The 16,169-nt window shown below is 48.7% G+C and overlaps 4 protein-coding genes across 4 annotated transcripts; all 4 read right to left on the reverse strand.

Moving 5' to 3' along the window:
• Nucleotides 1-323: 323 nt before the first annotated feature.
• ANOM_008408 (acyl--CoA ligase) lies at nt 324-2,201 on the reverse strand (the record flags this gene model as incomplete). Its single annotated transcript, XM_015553664.1, has 5 exons — nt 324-876; nt 929-1,353; nt 1,419-1,853; nt 1,917-2,054; nt 2,109-2,201. The coding sequence occupies 5 exons, from the start codon at nt 2,199-2,201 to the stop codon at nt 324-326; spliced, it is 1,644 nt and encodes a 547-aa protein (XP_015405416.1).
• A 7,507-nt stretch (nt 2,202-9,708) lies between these two features.
• On the reverse strand, nt 9,709-10,745 carry ANOM_008409 (uncharacterized protein; the record flags this gene model as incomplete). The annotated part of the gene is made up of 3 exons (XM_015553665.1): nt 9,709-10,077; nt 10,138-10,314; nt 10,374-10,745. The coding sequence occupies 3 exons, from the start codon at nt 10,743-10,745 to the stop codon at nt 9,709-9,711; spliced, it is 918 nt and encodes a 305-aa protein (XP_015405415.1).
• Nucleotides 10,746-11,361: 616 nt separating this feature from the next.
• Nucleotides 11,362-12,970, reverse strand: ANOM_008410 (MFS transporter; the record flags this gene model as incomplete). Its single annotated transcript, XM_015553666.1, has 3 exons — nt 11,362-12,186; nt 12,238-12,694; nt 12,753-12,970. 3 exons carry the CDS (start codon nt 12,968-12,970, stop codon nt 11,362-11,364), a joined length of 1,500 nt encoding a protein of 499 aa, XP_015405426.1.
• A 1,980-nt stretch (nt 12,971-14,950) lies between these two features.
• ANOM_008411 (class I SAM-dependent methyltransferase) lies at nt 14,951-15,910 on the reverse strand (the record flags this gene model as incomplete). Its single annotated transcript, XM_015553667.1, has 3 exons — nt 14,951-15,078; nt 15,127-15,672; nt 15,718-15,910. 3 exons carry the CDS (start codon nt 15,908-15,910, stop codon nt 14,951-14,953), a joined length of 867 nt encoding a protein of 288 aa, XP_015405427.1.
• Nucleotides 15,911-16,169: the final 259 nt, after the last annotated feature.

Genomic DNA, 16,169 nt, shown 5'->3' on the forward strand with positions numbered 1-16,169 from the left:
GTTTCGGAGGGCTTTGGTCCCTGGGGGCACGGAGAATTATTATAGGTATAATGTTGGGGAGGGTGGGGTTTGGAGGTGGGATGGGGAGCAGGGGAGGATGGTACTTGTTGGTGGGGAGGAGAGAGGAGGTTAGGGGTCTATATTGACTATGTTGGTGCAAGTGTTGAGATCTACATTTGGCAAGTGGCTCAAGTCTCATGGGATGTCAGAAAGTGGGACATTCATGGCGTGGGCTGGAAGTGGTACTATTGACACTACTCTATGGTCCAACAAGACGTCTAGAGTGTATTCCAGAGAGATACAACCATCATTGGAGAGTAATATTACAGCTTCGGCCGGAAGCCCGCCTCAACCTCCTTCTGGGCCTCCTCCCTCAAGACCCTCTTCAGGATCTTTCCACTGGCGTTCTTCGGAATCGCATCCATAAACTTCACACCCCCGGTCAGTGCTTTATACTTCGCCAGTCTCTGACCGAGGTATTCTTGCACCTCCTGTTCTGTTAGCTTGTCGCCCGCTCCCGGACGCCGAGTCACATAAGCCCGCGGAAGCTCACTATCGGGAAGCACGCCGGACAAGCCAATGACAGCAGCATCGACGATGAGCGGATGCGAGAGAAGAACGGCCTCGAGCTCAGGCGGAGCGACCTGGAACCCGCGGACCTTGATCAACTCTTTCTTGCGGTCCACGATGTACCACTTCAGAGTATCTTTGTCGCAGTATGCAATGTCCCCGGTGTGATACCAACCGTCCTCATCGAAGGAGGAAGCATTCGCAGCGGCATTGTTAAAGTATCCCGGTGTAACGGTGGGTCCTCGGACACACATTTCGCCTCGAACCCCGTACGCTGAGATATTCTTTCCCTCGTCATCTACGAGCCTGGTTCCGGTCAGCTACTGAGACTCAGCATTGGAATAACGCTATAACTCACTTGGCCTCTATATTAGGTAGCAATCTCCCCACACTGCCCGTATCATCCTGCTCGTACGCTCCAAACTTCGTCGCGACACAGCATGTCTCCGTCATGCCCCACACCTGTGTGCAGGGCGCATCCTTGGCCAGCATGACGCGGAGCTTCTCCTGTAAGTCCTTGCTCAACGGTGCAGCGCCGCACAGAGCTATGCGGACGCTTTTGAGGTACGGGTGTGCCTGGACCTGCGGAGTCATGACAAGGGCGACTGCGATGGGCGGGACCATCTGCAGGTCCGTGATTTGAAACTTCTCGACATTCTGGACGAAACCCATGAGGTCAAAGCGACGCATTACGTATAAGGCATGGCCACCCTTGAGAGGACTCCAGTGGGTGGAAGGGGCAGCGGCGGCGTGAAACATGGGTAGGGCCATGAGGCGGCGGATCTATAGTGGTCAATACGACTCGGACTCCTCACTTCTGCTCCAGGCTATGCTGTTCGGGAAAATACCTGATACGGTCGCTTCTCTATCTCAAAGACCAGTTCGTGCTGGGCGATGAAATTGCGATGCGTCAGCGTCGTTGCCTTGGGCAGACCCGTGGTGCCACTGCTAAACAGCCTGGCGGCGGCGGTCTCTTCGCACGTTTTCAGATCATCAAAGCGCATCCAATCCTCCTCTCCAGCGGAGAACAGTCCCTGCCATGACTTCAGCCCGGCGGGTACAGTCTGACCCTGGACGTCGAACACCAGCAGATTCGATTCGGGGAGACCCGTCTCCTTCATGGCGGCCTGTATTGGGGCGATGATTTCCGGCTCGGAAATGATGAACTTGGCCTGCGAGGCTCGGATGTGGTGTCCCAGTTCCATGGGGGTGTAGGAGGGGTTGGTGCCGGTGTAGATACCGCCGGCGCCGTTGATCGCCAGGACCAACATGGAATAGTAGATCTATGCATCAGACTTCCCATTAGAGCGATTTCGGCAGTTTGTACTGCTCGGATCAAAACACACATCATTGAAGGAATGGATGGCTACGCAGTCGCCTTTCTGCACACCCCATGCGTGCAACCCGGCAATCAACTTCCGGATGATGACCCGAGCTTGATTGTAGGAAATCGACCGCGAGGGGTCGCTCGCATCGTTGTAGATCTGGCTGATTTAGAATATACTCAATTGATAGCGACGGGGGAAAGAGAGAATTACTGGTTGATTAGGGTCATATGGCGGATCGGAGAAGATATAGGAGATAACGTCGGTGGTGGGCAATGGCACTCGTGACAGCGGTTCGAAGATCATCGTGTTGAAGTGCCAGGCAGGGTCAGGGAAAGAAGCAGACGAGAGGGTCCAGAACTGGGACTTATGGTGGATATATAATCAACTTCATGGGGGGGTATATCATCCACGTTTTAAGGCCGTCCATAAGGATTTCCCCACATGGAAGAGAGCTCCGCCTGTCATGCGGTGGGTCACCACCACTTCACCACTGAATGGATGGGTCTAGCACTCGAGTATAGAGGAATAGGTTCGGCAGGGCCAATCAAGTGCATAACTGCATAAATCTAGTTGTTTGTGGCTATCCCGTAACGGACCTCGGGTGTTGCGAGTATGACGCGCGGGACGAGATCCAAATGCGGGGAATCCAAATATGCGTTTTATACGACCAATACTGAAGCATAATTCGTGCTATGTGGCGTACATACTGTAGGTCCGTGTGACAGATAAGAATAAATGTGAACAGTATCAACGGAGCTGACCACAAATACTGCTAACGCAGAACAACTGGCACGTTTTAAGTTTAGGCTACTAGATCCTACGCTTCTTTGATTGTTACGGTATGCTTTTATTTCGGCTCCTGATGCATCCAAAATATCTGGCATGCCAAGCTAACCTTTATGGTACACATGACTGGAAACATTAACCCTAGAAAACATCCAGCTCGGCTCGCCATGTATGATGTCACAGTTAAAGGTCGACTAAAACGACCGGAGGCATAAGCCTCTTGCATCATCTTTATAATCAGCTAATAGTACACAGTTACCGAACGAAGGATTAACAAGGAGTGAATGGGGTAGATTGTTTATGTTAGATCAGTACTAGCTAGGTAAGGAATCCGGGGTAGCAATCGGTTTCGTTTATGGGTCCAACATGAAACTGCCATGATTGTCAATTGCCGAGTATCGCCGAGGAATCGGCTGCAGTTTGACGTACGAAGGTACGGCGATCTCTTGACCCGTATGCATGGGATATGCATCTAGTCCGTGCGGAGTCGTGCCTTGGATTCGTACCGTTCCTCGGTCCGCTCGTACCGTTCGCTTCTTGCTCATTATCTGCCTTATTGCCTTACCAGACACTGATTGCATTATAATTTAAGCTCGAGTATGTTGGATAAGGGTAAGTATTCTCATTTTCTCTTAATTTGTGAGAGCGGAACATATCTACTACTATCTCTATCACTCTTGATTTCCACGTCCATCTTTTATGTGATATATCATAAACCATGAATCGTGTCTTGTGATCTAGTATGATTATTGGCAATACTGAGTGACAACCGGAACTGGTCCCTGATGCAACTGGGAATGAATATTTAACCAGTAGTTGGACTGGCGTGATCCCAGCTATGTGTTGATCGCCTTCTGCAGCCAGAGCTGCGATACACTGCTCAACCACATCTTCAGCGCGACATAGTTCTGTGCGAAACGTGCAACAACTGAATGTTCGTGTCCAAAGTTTTATAGAATATGGCAATACCATATACATTGCTCGGCCTTCAACAAAAGTTGTCATTATGATACATGATCGTCCGGTCTGAAGCCTTGGATGATCAGATAGATGGATGATGATTAAATTAAGCTAGATAACTAGCTCATTGAACTCTAATCGGCCGAGTCAGTCACATAAAGGATCATTTAGACGCGGGTTTTCCGAACATTTCCATTGGTATCAAAATCTAGAGGCCATTTTGATGAGTGTTCTTTCACTGAGATAGAGAAATAGCTATAAGGACCCATCCATCAGACAATCTCGTATTCGGTGCCGGCTAATCGTGCTCTTCGGGTAACCAGGTCGTTATTTCAGTCTTCCACTTTGTTGCCCCTCCTCGATCAGCCCGTCCTCAACCCAAGGACTTCAACGAGGCTCCTGGCCCGTCCCCCATCTTGTATTCAGCCCGGGCCTCGGTCTCCATTATCCGTGCGGCATTGCAGCTCTGAATGGCAATGCATAGTAAAAGCAAGCAGAACGCTAGAAGCAACTGCAAGTATTAGAAAGTGGGCTCGTACTCATAGCCGCCATTAATACAGCTCTCGAGCTGGAGGGAGAGGCTCTCAGAAGGAACTGGGAATCACCGGGATTCTATTCTTGTCGGTTTTTTATTGGACCTTATGCCGGATATCTGGTGCGTTTGATGCCTACGTGCTGTCATCGAAACCAATGTGCTTGAGCCAATCCTTAGCAGGATCAGATGCCACAAAACTCCTCTACGTGAGGTGCATGAGCTCGATGGTCTGATTCATTATCTTCGAGGAACCCTCCGTTTGCGAGGGCCAGGATGTAGAATATACCGTGTGCACTTGTAGCACCGAGAAGGTACATTGCCAAATATCTGCAATGAACTTCGGGCTTCGATTGAAGATAATTTGGCTTGGGAAGTCAAAGTCTTCGAATTGAAGTCTGCTGAAGCACCAGCCTGATTTACCAGAAATATGTAATAGAACTTGGCTTCAGCCAAGAATGCTTCTGCATGGCGTGTGGGAGGTTGGGCTTGGTAAACTATATCATATGGAAGTTACTATAACCGGCCGTGAGGATCGAGATAAATATAGAATGCTTACCTTTCTTTCTGTTTAACCCAATCCAGAGCTATTGTCGCTGTCGTCGACGATGTATTTGTAGATACAGCTAAAAAGCCGGATTTTGAGTATCGTTAACTCAGTGCAATATATTGGCTATGCTGACAAAGTGCTCGAAATCTCTCGCTCCCCTGTGTTTATCTTCTAGGAGATGCTGAGATATTGTACCCGAGGGCAATCATTATGTGTTGAGCCTGGGGTCCCGCGACTTTTTCGAGAGGGATGAGTGTGTGACACCATACGTGTGAGACCCTGAATTAGATGGGGATAGGCTCTAGTAGTACGTCGACCCACTGAACAGCGGATCAGTTACCATGGCCTGAAATCGCCGTTATGTGTTTGGTAAAGATGTCTGTGACAGATATAATAGCGTTGTACTGTCTGTTGTCTGGCAGACTGAGGATAAGATTAATGGTAATAGTATGGAAAGGCTGATCCGATTTTAGAACTGGACTTCGACGAACAGTAGAGTAACGGCGCATGACGAGGCATCATTGAGAGATATGGTCTTCAGTAGTTCGGCCTTCTCATAGTTAAAAATGAGATTTTTAATGATATAAATCAGCTTCTGCAAGCTTCCTTGCTGTTGGACTTGCTGTTGGAATCCTTGGGTTGTTCCGCGATTAACTAGGGCTTGTATCTAATTCACCTTGTCCAATGCAGTTTATGTAATACGGCTGAGACATTTCACAAAGAAGTCTTTGTAATGCAGGGAAGATGAAGAATGGGTGGATGCGGTAGAAATTTGGTTATAACCAAAGGCTGTTCCACTGGAGGTAAGATGTATAGTCTCCAGTTCGACGATCTCGTGGTTATATCCCAGATCTGCTGCCCTTGACCAGAATCCCAACAAAATGTGACTACGGTGTACTGTACTAATTAGTGATGGATTGAAAATTTACCAAATCAAGCAGGAGATTCCTTACTTACGGTGTTGTTGGGATAACGGTCAAGGAAATCATAGTGGAATGCGTCTGGACTCTGTTAGGACGCTGGTTTTCCCGCATCTCGGTGGTCGATTTGCACACCACCTAACACAATGTTAGATATACAGTTTTGCGATAAATACACAATACAGAAGCTATAGATGCTTACCCATATACCCTAATAACTGGGGCAATCCAGGAGTAACATGCCTCGCCCGCGCACTCCATATCTTGTATCTCAAGCAGGGGCAGAGACACTATTTTCCTTCCATCAAGCCAGAACATGAAGACTCAGCGAGGGGATAAGCCCCATCGCCTCAAATTACCTGTTGAAGCAGTCATAGAATAGCCTTGGCCTCGCAACCAAGAGTACACTTAGGTATGGACCTCTTTCACTCTATCATTAGATTGGCGGGATCAAAGATACGTACGCCCTTGATCGGCCTCCCGCTCATCCCTCTAGAGCGCTTGTGCATACCCAGCCAGGTCTTCCAGGGTTGCAGACATAAAGCAGACTGGCAGAGTCTACTTCCTTCTTACAGTCAAAGATAGCCCCAGCAATAAGGCAGGCGTCTTATTGCACTTGGTGGCTCACCATTTGTCCTTGTGATATTCCTCCCAAAAAGCCTGTGGGTCTTTGAACCTCCTCTAGATACAGAGATTGGACTAAACCAGTCAGACCAGATGACTTCGGATCCGACAGCATCGTACAGATAGAGGCATATTGAATCCAATCTGCGGTACCGTTGATGTCATGGATTTCTTCTGGCATCATATCTCCGTATTTGACGACAAGGGGATCGCGAGTCCATTCAAACTGCTCTGTTTGCCGATGGATTTGGGTCGGTACAGCGTTGCTGGCTACTACTGCCATGATATACGCGAAGACTAGATATGCACTGCAACGATGAGTTCTCACCCAATGTCGGGGTGGGTGTGCTTTGGGACAAGGTCTGATTTGAAGCTGGATCCGAAGATACTTGACTAGGAGAGATATAATGATTTAAAGGCGATGTCTAGTGCATCCTTAAGGTGACTTGTAGACCAACCTCAATAACCGGTCAAGTAGGGCAAGACACGCATTGTATCTGTGATTCGACTGTTCCACTGTTGTCACTGGCCATAGTCACACTGGTAAAAGTCTTGAACCCGTGCATGAATTCCACGGTGGAGTGACACCCGAACACGCTTTGTTGTTGCGGCTCCCTTGTGAAAATGCGATATGTGCTTATGAACGCGGTCCTCTTCTCTCAGTAGTTCCAGTTCTTTTCCGGAATCTAAAAATCAACTCGACTGTCTTTTGTTCTTGGATATTCTGAATATATAGCATTACCTCTACCAGTAATTATATTAAAACACTGGTAATACTTATCTTGATATGGGTCATTGAGAGGTTTATATTGAGCCGCGCTGGTAATAGTCGTCTTATTGGCGATATAGCTTAGCGTGGCAGAGGAATGTTCTTTCAGAATATCCACGCACAACTTTTGATGATTATTGTATTCTGGATTCATGCGTATTCCTGTCTTACCGAGAATCTATTTAACTCACCTGGGATCGATTAGTATAATATGCTCAAAGTATTCAGAACAAATACTTAGGGAGACTTGCTTCTAGGTACCAGGGTTCTGTGTGACCACCTGCTTATAAAACATAGGTCCTTAGCCTTTGGACCCTTGCGAATCTTGAGGCTATGCCCATTGCAAGCGCCGGATACTTGGTGGATGCGGCTCTATCTATGCGCATACGGTCTTATTAATAGGAGAGAAAGCAAAAGGGGACGGGTGTAACACGCCTCTATCGCGTGTAATGGTCTGTAAGGGGTCGGATACAATGGCTAGAGATGAAGAGCTTCCAAAAGCTAATATCAAAGCAGGTTCGTTTAATATGGTGCGACTTGTTAAATCTGGGAGAAAACTGTAATCGTTCGACTGTCCAACCGACCAGGAGAGGCCGCGTAAGGTTGGAACGGCTGCGAGGAATAGATTGTGAGCTGTATTGAATATGGCCCCAAGCTCAGCTTTGTATTCAGTTCGATCGGTTTCGATATCCACATAAATATAGGTGGCTGGCGCCTGCCTTTTGTTACCCGATCAAGCATGGCGCGATTCAGCGTTATTCCTGCTTGTAGGTGCTAGTGTCCCTTCCTCCGGTCAATACAAGATTGAAGATCGTCTACACAAAGTAGGATCTTTGGTGATGGTGGTGGTGGAGTGTGCTGTTCACATATGGCGCAGCAGCCACTCTCATTCCCAGATATCTTTCCAACTGAGCTAGCGTAGTCCGGAGTATTCGGTCTCCTATAGCAGCGAGTTTGCTGTCAGGAGTTGAGACCAAGCGCATCGACCTTTTGGGCTAAGAGCATGAGGTAAGGAAAGGTCAATCAGGTTCCTTATAGACGTTCCTGCTTTGAGTATCAGGGATCTAGTGGATGACAGACAATGTTAAACATATTTTACGCACTGCAGTTTCATGCTTCGTGCGCTGCATCTGTCGGTGCCGAGGATTCTCACAAGCAAAGCACGTCCACTGATGCTCCTAGATAGGAGGAATAACCTATGTGATTGGCTCATATAAGGGGCCGTTTTGAATTCGTGCGCTACAACTAGATAATGTAAGCCAAACGATAGACCCGGATAAAGATACCAACCCATTGGTATCGGAGGCGGGCGTCAGGCCTAGCCATAAACGTGGCAAGGTGTGGAGAGGCGACTCGATTTGATATAGATAAATGGCTTTCTCACAGCCTTGAACACCGCGAGGCAATGAAGTAGTATGCCACTGACAGCATATACATGGTCACCTCGCCATCAAAGAGACTGTCCGTAAGTCTGCTAGCCATTTCTGAAGTAAACCACCGGAAAGGCTAGTCTGGTAGTGATCTCCACAATAATGTCTGCAAGGATAGCAGCGACAGGTGCCGAATTCACCGAGGCCATCCTCTGAACCACAGTGAGGCAGCGCGCATCCACACCTTCAATGCGGTTGCCGGAATATGTGCTGGGCTTGTGAGTTCGTACAACACCAGAACCAGGTATCGTGTGCATGGGAGTTGAAATAGGACTAATATTATATTAGTCTTGCCTCTGGATATTCAAAATACCCCTTTACCCACGGAGAAGAACGGACGAGTGCATTCAGCTGGTCATCGATAGTCATTGTGTTCGGCTGAACAACGGCCACGACCTGGCAGTTACTATAAGGCTCAACTGCGGCGCCAAAGCTTTTTGTTATAATAACAAGATCCGCCGAAGACTGTATCTAGGCCAAATTGCCTTTTATTAACAAGTCGCGTTGTGTATAGATGCGACCGGCTTGAGCCACTTGGAACTTGATTTCTGTATTCTCGGGAGCTCAGGGTGATCGTCGTTGTTTCTCGCTGGCATCCAGTTGTTGAATCAGCGGGGTTATTCGGTACTACTAAAAGCACTTGCAATATAAAGATCCAGTCCAGCCATGGGGCATCGTTGCGATATGATGATCTGTATCCGAGAAACACCGTCAACTTGGGACAGAGGGTCACCGGACGATTCTGTACCAGTGTCAAACTCATCGTCGCTGCTATTTTCTTTGACAAATAGAATTTGGCCAAATTGATTGGCGGGTACGTTTTAATAGTTTGGGGTAAACATGCAGCTGCTTTGATACAATGGTTTTGCGGACAATTATTGCCGATAGTCCAGAAGATGGACCCTTATGGTAGAGCCGATGTCGGTGTAGGAGAAGGACAGCCCACTGGGGGTACCAAGGATAAGTAGAAGGGAGATGCGAACCCCACTGATTAAGATAGACGAGGATTACATTTCTAAAAGCGAGAGAAGTGGTAGCTATACAAGATTTGTAGATAGAAGGATCCTAGCACGGCTTTTGACTCAATTTATACCTTTACACCGAGTAATCCTGTGAATCAGTTTTTCCGATATTACACTTCAATGCACAGATAATTCACGCAAAAGGAAACAAACCAATATAATCAGTCCCAACAACAGCCTAGAATGAATGAACAAATCGCTATTGCATACCCTTCACCTATCCAGACCCTTCACAAAGCTCCCGAATAGCTTCCTTCAACTCAGTCTTCCCCCTCCAGACTCGATCACTGTTTGAATTCTCCGTATTAGCACTCGCCATAATACCACCCGGCAAAAAGGCATTGGTCATCTCGGTGAAAGCCTCAGCCACGTTCTTCGGGAGAAATCCCGCAAAGAACTGCGATAGATCTTTCCTCTCCACGAGTCGCAGTTCAACCTCCTTGCCAACAGCCTCTTCGAAGGCCCTTTGCACGTCTTTCGGCGTATAGGACCTCGGTCCATGGACGTCAACAATGTAGGGACTTTCTGGAATGTCGGACTTGAGTAAATATGTTGCAAATGCTTGGCCCATATCTTTGACAGCGACCTGGTTCAGATTATTGGTCAACATAACAACCTCGATTTTAAGACAGAAAAGGAAACAAACCATAGGGACCTCGAAATCGATAGGCGTGATAGACGAATAGAAATGCGGATGCTCAGACTTCGCCGTCTCAACCGCCATAGCCCAGTTCTCCATGAAGTAAGTACATCTCGCGATGACAACCTCCGGTGCTGCATCCTTTAAAATTGTTTCGGCGATGTGGTTCGTCACGATTTCCCCCTAGTCGCAGCTTTAGTATTTCCTTTTCTTCATCACAGATAAATAGAACAGAAACTCACAGTCCCCGACTCATGCTCAGCCCCCATACTAGAAAGCAAAACCAGACGCTTAACAGATCCAGATTTCTGGATGGCGAGACGCGTATTTTCCGATGCTGTCCTTGCACAAGCCAGAAAGTCTGAGCCGTCGTATCGCGGAGGGGTGATTGCGAGAACGGCGTCGACGCCGGTGAGATCCAGGCTTGCTGCGTCGCTCACATCGCCCTTGACCGCTTGGAAATGAGGGTTGGAAAGGAACTCTTCTGGGACTCGGGAGAGATCCCTGTATACGCCTTTCACGGTGATCGGCCTGGTGGTTTCGGTTGAGTTGAGTAGGGCGCGGATTGCCGCCTGGCCTGTTTTGGGTGAAGCTGGGACTACGGCGATGAGCATTTTGTTCGAAGATTGTGTATACAGCTTATGTGTGGGTTAGATAGTTTGTTATCAGAGTTGAGTGCGAGAGGAGGATATCCAAGGTGGCATGGCATGATTGAGAATTCTAGAACCACCATAGAGTTAAGTCATCGCTTCGTATTCGGAATTTCGGATTTGGGGCTGCGGGGCAGGTTGCAATCTGGTCATGAGGAACTCTATTGATTCAGAACGCACCTCGGATTATTGTTGTTTCGACTTCACAATAATTATGCAAATGTAGAATGTCTGGTTTCGCCGTAGCAATACCCTGGATAACAGGGTTTGAGTGAAGTCAAACAAGATCACCTCAAGGAAACCCGGAGTTCATGAGTGGCTGGATCGTATGATCCGATAGATTGCGGCATTCTCATATATGGGCTTGCTTTGGAATCTTTGAAGCGTGTATGGGACCAGATACTGGCCTTTCATTGATATGCTAACTCCGGATGCAAAACCTGGCTGAAGAAGGGGGAATCTCTGAGACTAGCGACTGAAACAGAACAGCAGATGAAGAACTTGAACAGGAAAGGGAATCGAGCACTCTATTACATATATTTGGAAGCTTTTTGAAACACGAAAAGGCGGTGAATGCCCATCATAAGGCAATCTGAAACCGTGGATGAGTCCGAATATACTCTCCGTACTTGTAAAATAATAACGGGCAGACACACATCACCAGCGCAATAAAGGCCAGCAATGAGTTTCCCCATCCCAATCCCAGAGCATCATACATGGATGGGCCAGCCAGCGGGAGCACTGCACCGATCAAAGAACGCAGCACAGTGGCAGCAGCTGTGACGGACGCGGCATGCCTTAAGTACGAATCCACCAAGTACGTGTTCGACGCCATGAACACGACCATGAGGCCGATCGCAAAAAGGCCCGTTCCCAGAATCGGCACAATCCAGTGAGTATGTGCTTGCGCCGACCAGCCGTACCAGAACAAGCCGGCGGGAATTGCCCAGCTGCCGTAAAGCATCGGGGGGAGACGCGATTCTGGTTTGAAGCAGCCGCGTGCAGTGTGACTAACGGCGATGCGGTTAGAAACCACACCGCAGATTGCCAAACCCAAAATACTTCCGATACCGAAGCCTAGGTAGGCGAGGCCGGCCAGACCAGATGAGAAGCCGTAAGTGTTTCTGAAGATCGGGGTCAAAGTGGTGAACATTAAGTATAGGTACCCGTACGTGACAGCCGCGAATAGGGAGAGCAGGAATACAATCGGCGAACGGAAAAGAAGTTTCATGGGTCGCGCCAGTGCGGTTGTGAACAGCTCTTTCGTGATCTTGGTGTCGCCACGGGCCGAGCGAAGATTGGGGTTCCCGGTCTCTTTCCGCAGTCGCTCAGTCTTGCGTCGTAGAAGCACTGGGGCATACGATTCGCGATAGAACGCCAAACACCCGATTGCCATAACACCGGTCTAGACTGTCAGCATCGTACTCTATCAACAAATGGCAGTAGAGCTACCTACTGCAATCGCAAGGACCCAGAACACCCACCGCCAGCCGACTGATTCGGCCAGGAACCCACCCGCAATGGGTCCGACAACAGGTCCCAAGATAGGTCCTAGAGCCCAGATAGCCATAATACCGGCTCTCTTTTCCACTGGCACCATGTCGGCGACCGTCCCAGAGCCGATGGTGATGGGACACACGCCAGCGATACCGGCGAATAAACGGAACACGATCAACTGAGGCAAGGTTTGCGCCACGGCACAAGCAATGGTGAACACCAGGAAGATCACATTGCACGCATGGTATAGCGGAACACGGCCATATATCTCTGAAAGGGGCGCGATGAGAAAGGGCCCTAGCATGTATCCCAGAATGTAGACGGAAACCATAAACGATCCCAACATCTGGTCGGTGGTGTGAAAGTCGCGCATGACATATTGGACGCCTGGGGCGAACATCGAGGATGCTAGAGGGCTATTGTCCGTCAGCCCTCGTCTCCTCTCCTTGTCTATCTGTTTTTCCACGTGCTCACCTGATAAAAGTATTGAATGCCATGAAGACTAACTGTAGCGCTTTCTTCGAAGTCGGCCAGTTAAAGGGGTTTGCGGGGTCGTCGGGCCCATCCCAGTCGACTAGAGTGATATCATCCTCTTTCGGTACATTTTCAAGGTCGTTGTACGCTTCTAAGCTTCTAGTCGACTCCTCCGCCTTGCCTCCCTTCTCAAGAACACTGGGTGTAGGGTCTGTCATGATATTTGGGCACGGATCATTCATCCGAGGGCTTGCCGTACCAGGTTACACGGCGAGTGCATATTGTTGAGGGCACCAAACCGGACGATCGGCCGCTTATATACGGGGCTTTGGGCACACAGTGTATGGTAGTTTCCCTTCTCGAAGGCGTATTGAACCTGGTCCTTAAAAAGAAATCTAAAGACGCGGGGATCTATGGGCCACCAATCACATCCGCGAGAGAACTGAGCCAAGGCGACGGGCTGATGCTTTTGCCCACTCCGTGTAAGATTGAAGGACGCCTTCATTGTCGAATTGACCTGAGTATGCGGAATTATTCCCCCTTTATCCACAAGTTATGCAGTCTATGCTGCAAATTTCGGCAAGTGGGCCTTACCCCATTGCCGGATAAAAGTTTTTCTGCGACGCTTCGTATCGCGTATCCTCCTTATTCTCCTGCCCCTTTAGGACCCCATTTCTCCAACCCTAACAGCTGCAGTTATGGAAACCTCCGTACTGCGAGTGCTTTGACGAGTCTCACCACCTTGCCGTGGCCTAATCGTCTCCCATACTCGACAGTAATTACTCCAGTCCACTTTAGGACTTTTTTGTCACTCCACCGCCTTAACCATCGGAATCTTCCCCCTTGCATATCTTGGTTGCTCATGGTTACTGTTTACGAGCCCTTGCAGCTGAGGATGGATGAGATTAACAACCATTCGCGAGGAACTACACCGTGCTCTTAAGTTGTCCTTTGTGGGAGCTCCTGGCCTATCGAGGTCGTTAGCGATGTATCACGGCTATTTGGGAGTAAAGAGCCCAGCATTGTTCGCTGCAGAACGTCTAGTCTGATCGATATCATCAAACTAATCGTGGGCCATGACGAGTGCACTCTCGCGTGGCAGATTGTCAATGAGGCTAATCTTTCTTGTATGGATATAAGCGGTGTTCTACACGCGTCCGCTGTTCTCGCTAGATGATCCATCAACGCGAGCAAACACACTGCTAAACTGTTGTACACGACACCGCATGAGCATGCGTACTTGGGGAAAATGTAGCTCTCAAACCCTAAGGTACTAAGATATATTACCGAAAGATTATAGAATCCGACTCACGAGTACATTATTCTGGTGTAGCTTCATCGAAGCCTAGGGTCATCCTGGAGAGGCTCTGGAGCTGGATAAGGGATTGAAACGATATCTATACGATCCTGGGTCCAGTCCAGGGTTTTAATAGAGCTACCGTAGTGCTCTGTGTTCTCTGCTGTTGAATTGTATCTTATTACTCTGGCTGTACCTTGGTCATACAGCGGGCTACCTGCAGGGCGCCCAGGTCTTCCTTATGCCAGTTTCGCCCCCACGAAAATTCTGCCATGGGCGAGCCCTGGACTGTGGAAGTGCACTTGGGTTTGGAGAAAAGAAACTGGCAATATATTTGTCGGGTCGCACTTCACAATGCTTGATGCTAGCCGACCGAGAAAACAGTTGGCGCTATTGATCGTGCTGCTAATGTATCTGAGCTTGGTAATACCTTCCATCCTTTCTACAGACTTTCTGGTCATATCTACGGTCAACAGAGTGGATGTACCTTGGTCACAGCAGGAACGAAGCATTCTTAAGATGTGAACAGTAAGAAATGGCAGAGGAACCTTTACCTTCCGCCTTGAACGGAGGGTATGCAATGGTATATCCCCGATATGCCTTTGTCTGCCAGTGTGTGCGACTGTGGAATGCTGCAAAAAACCACGAAGATCAGGCACAGAATGGAGTGTATCCAAACCCATCTTAGCGGGGGTAGATTGCTGCACCGTGAGTATACTTATTCACTTCGGACGTAAATGGTCGGCTTGGCATCTCGGAGATGTTTGGTTCTTGTGTCATATCTGAGCATTTCGCGCACCTCGTGAATTTATGAAATCGGAGATAATTTGTACATTGACTAAAGGTCCTTTTGACTGTACTTTTTGTTCCTTGTTTTTCTTTTCAAAGTTTCTCAATCTAGCTACGCCTTCCGACCAGACACCATGCGCAGCTCCGGTACGTAGCCCTTTTCTTTCATCTCCACCACCAGCCGGTCCAAAAAAGCGAAATATTCTTCTGGAGTCTTCGCGACGCCTGGAATCCCCTCATCTACTCCAGTCAGCGTGCATTTGCGCAAGGTACGAAAGGAAAACATACCACCCATCAGCCTCGCCAAATGGCGGAAGCTCTCTACCCACAGCTCTGCCGATTTATCGCGGTTGGCAGGGTCTTCGACCTTAGCACCATATGGTAGAGGGTATCGGACCGTCGTCACATCTTCGAACCCGAGCTCCTCCAGCAGCGGCTCTAGTTTATCAGCGAGATGGATGTCCATACCGTTTCCCTCTGTCGCCCATATCTGCACCAACCCCAGTAGACGCTGCTGTGGGTGAGTGTCCCAGTACTCTGGGCGCAGCCATTGACACTCGACGAACTGGATAGTACCACCAGGCTTTAATAATGCTTTCAAATTTCGTACAACCTGAGGCCACTCCTCCTTTTTCAGGGCCCATACTAGCAACCTCTGATGAATAATATCAAAAGAGCCATCCCACTGCCAGTCCGACGGGAAAGGCTGTCGTATGTCGTGGTAGCGAAAGTCAATATCTACGCTGTCATTGAATAAATGGGACGCGATATCGACGCCGTGCAGATCCCAAGAATGTTCCGGATACCGCTGCGCCATGTCGTGCAACCAGACCCCTACTTTGTTCAGCCCAGTCCACGATTTACAAGCTGGCTACGTACCGTCCGCACACCCACTATCGAGGACACGCAATGGGCGCCCTGTTGGCGGTGGCAGAGGGAACCCAAAATAGGTATGATTCGAGGCAACTGTAAAATGGCGATGCTGACGTTGGAGGCGATCCGCCTCGGTGACATGGTGAGGCAAAAGATAACTGCCTTCCGTCCCGGTGAAAACCGCCGTCTGGGAACTCATGGTTTAGAAATGATTAAGTTTTAATTTCTTTATGATGTTGGGAACGGAACTCTCTGTTGAAATACACAGAAGGCATGCCATGTTTTACTGATAATACGGGGAGGGGTTGTGGAAAAAACGTGACCTGGCTTACGCTACGGAGCTCTAGTGCCTTTTATTCCTGACCTTCGGGTGGGTGATGCTCCCTCTTTAAATAGTAGCCATCTTGGATCAAAGCTTCTCTTCGGAGATCCGTGGTCATACCCACCTTTCTCCGGGA

Source organism: Aspergillus nomiae (assembly GCF_001204775.2).
Source record: "Aspergillus nomiae NRRL 13137 chromosome Unknown contig00204, whole genome shotgun sequence".
Taxonomy (NCBI): Eukaryota; Fungi; Ascomycota; class Eurotiomycetes; order Eurotiales; family Aspergillaceae; genus Aspergillus; species Aspergillus nomiae.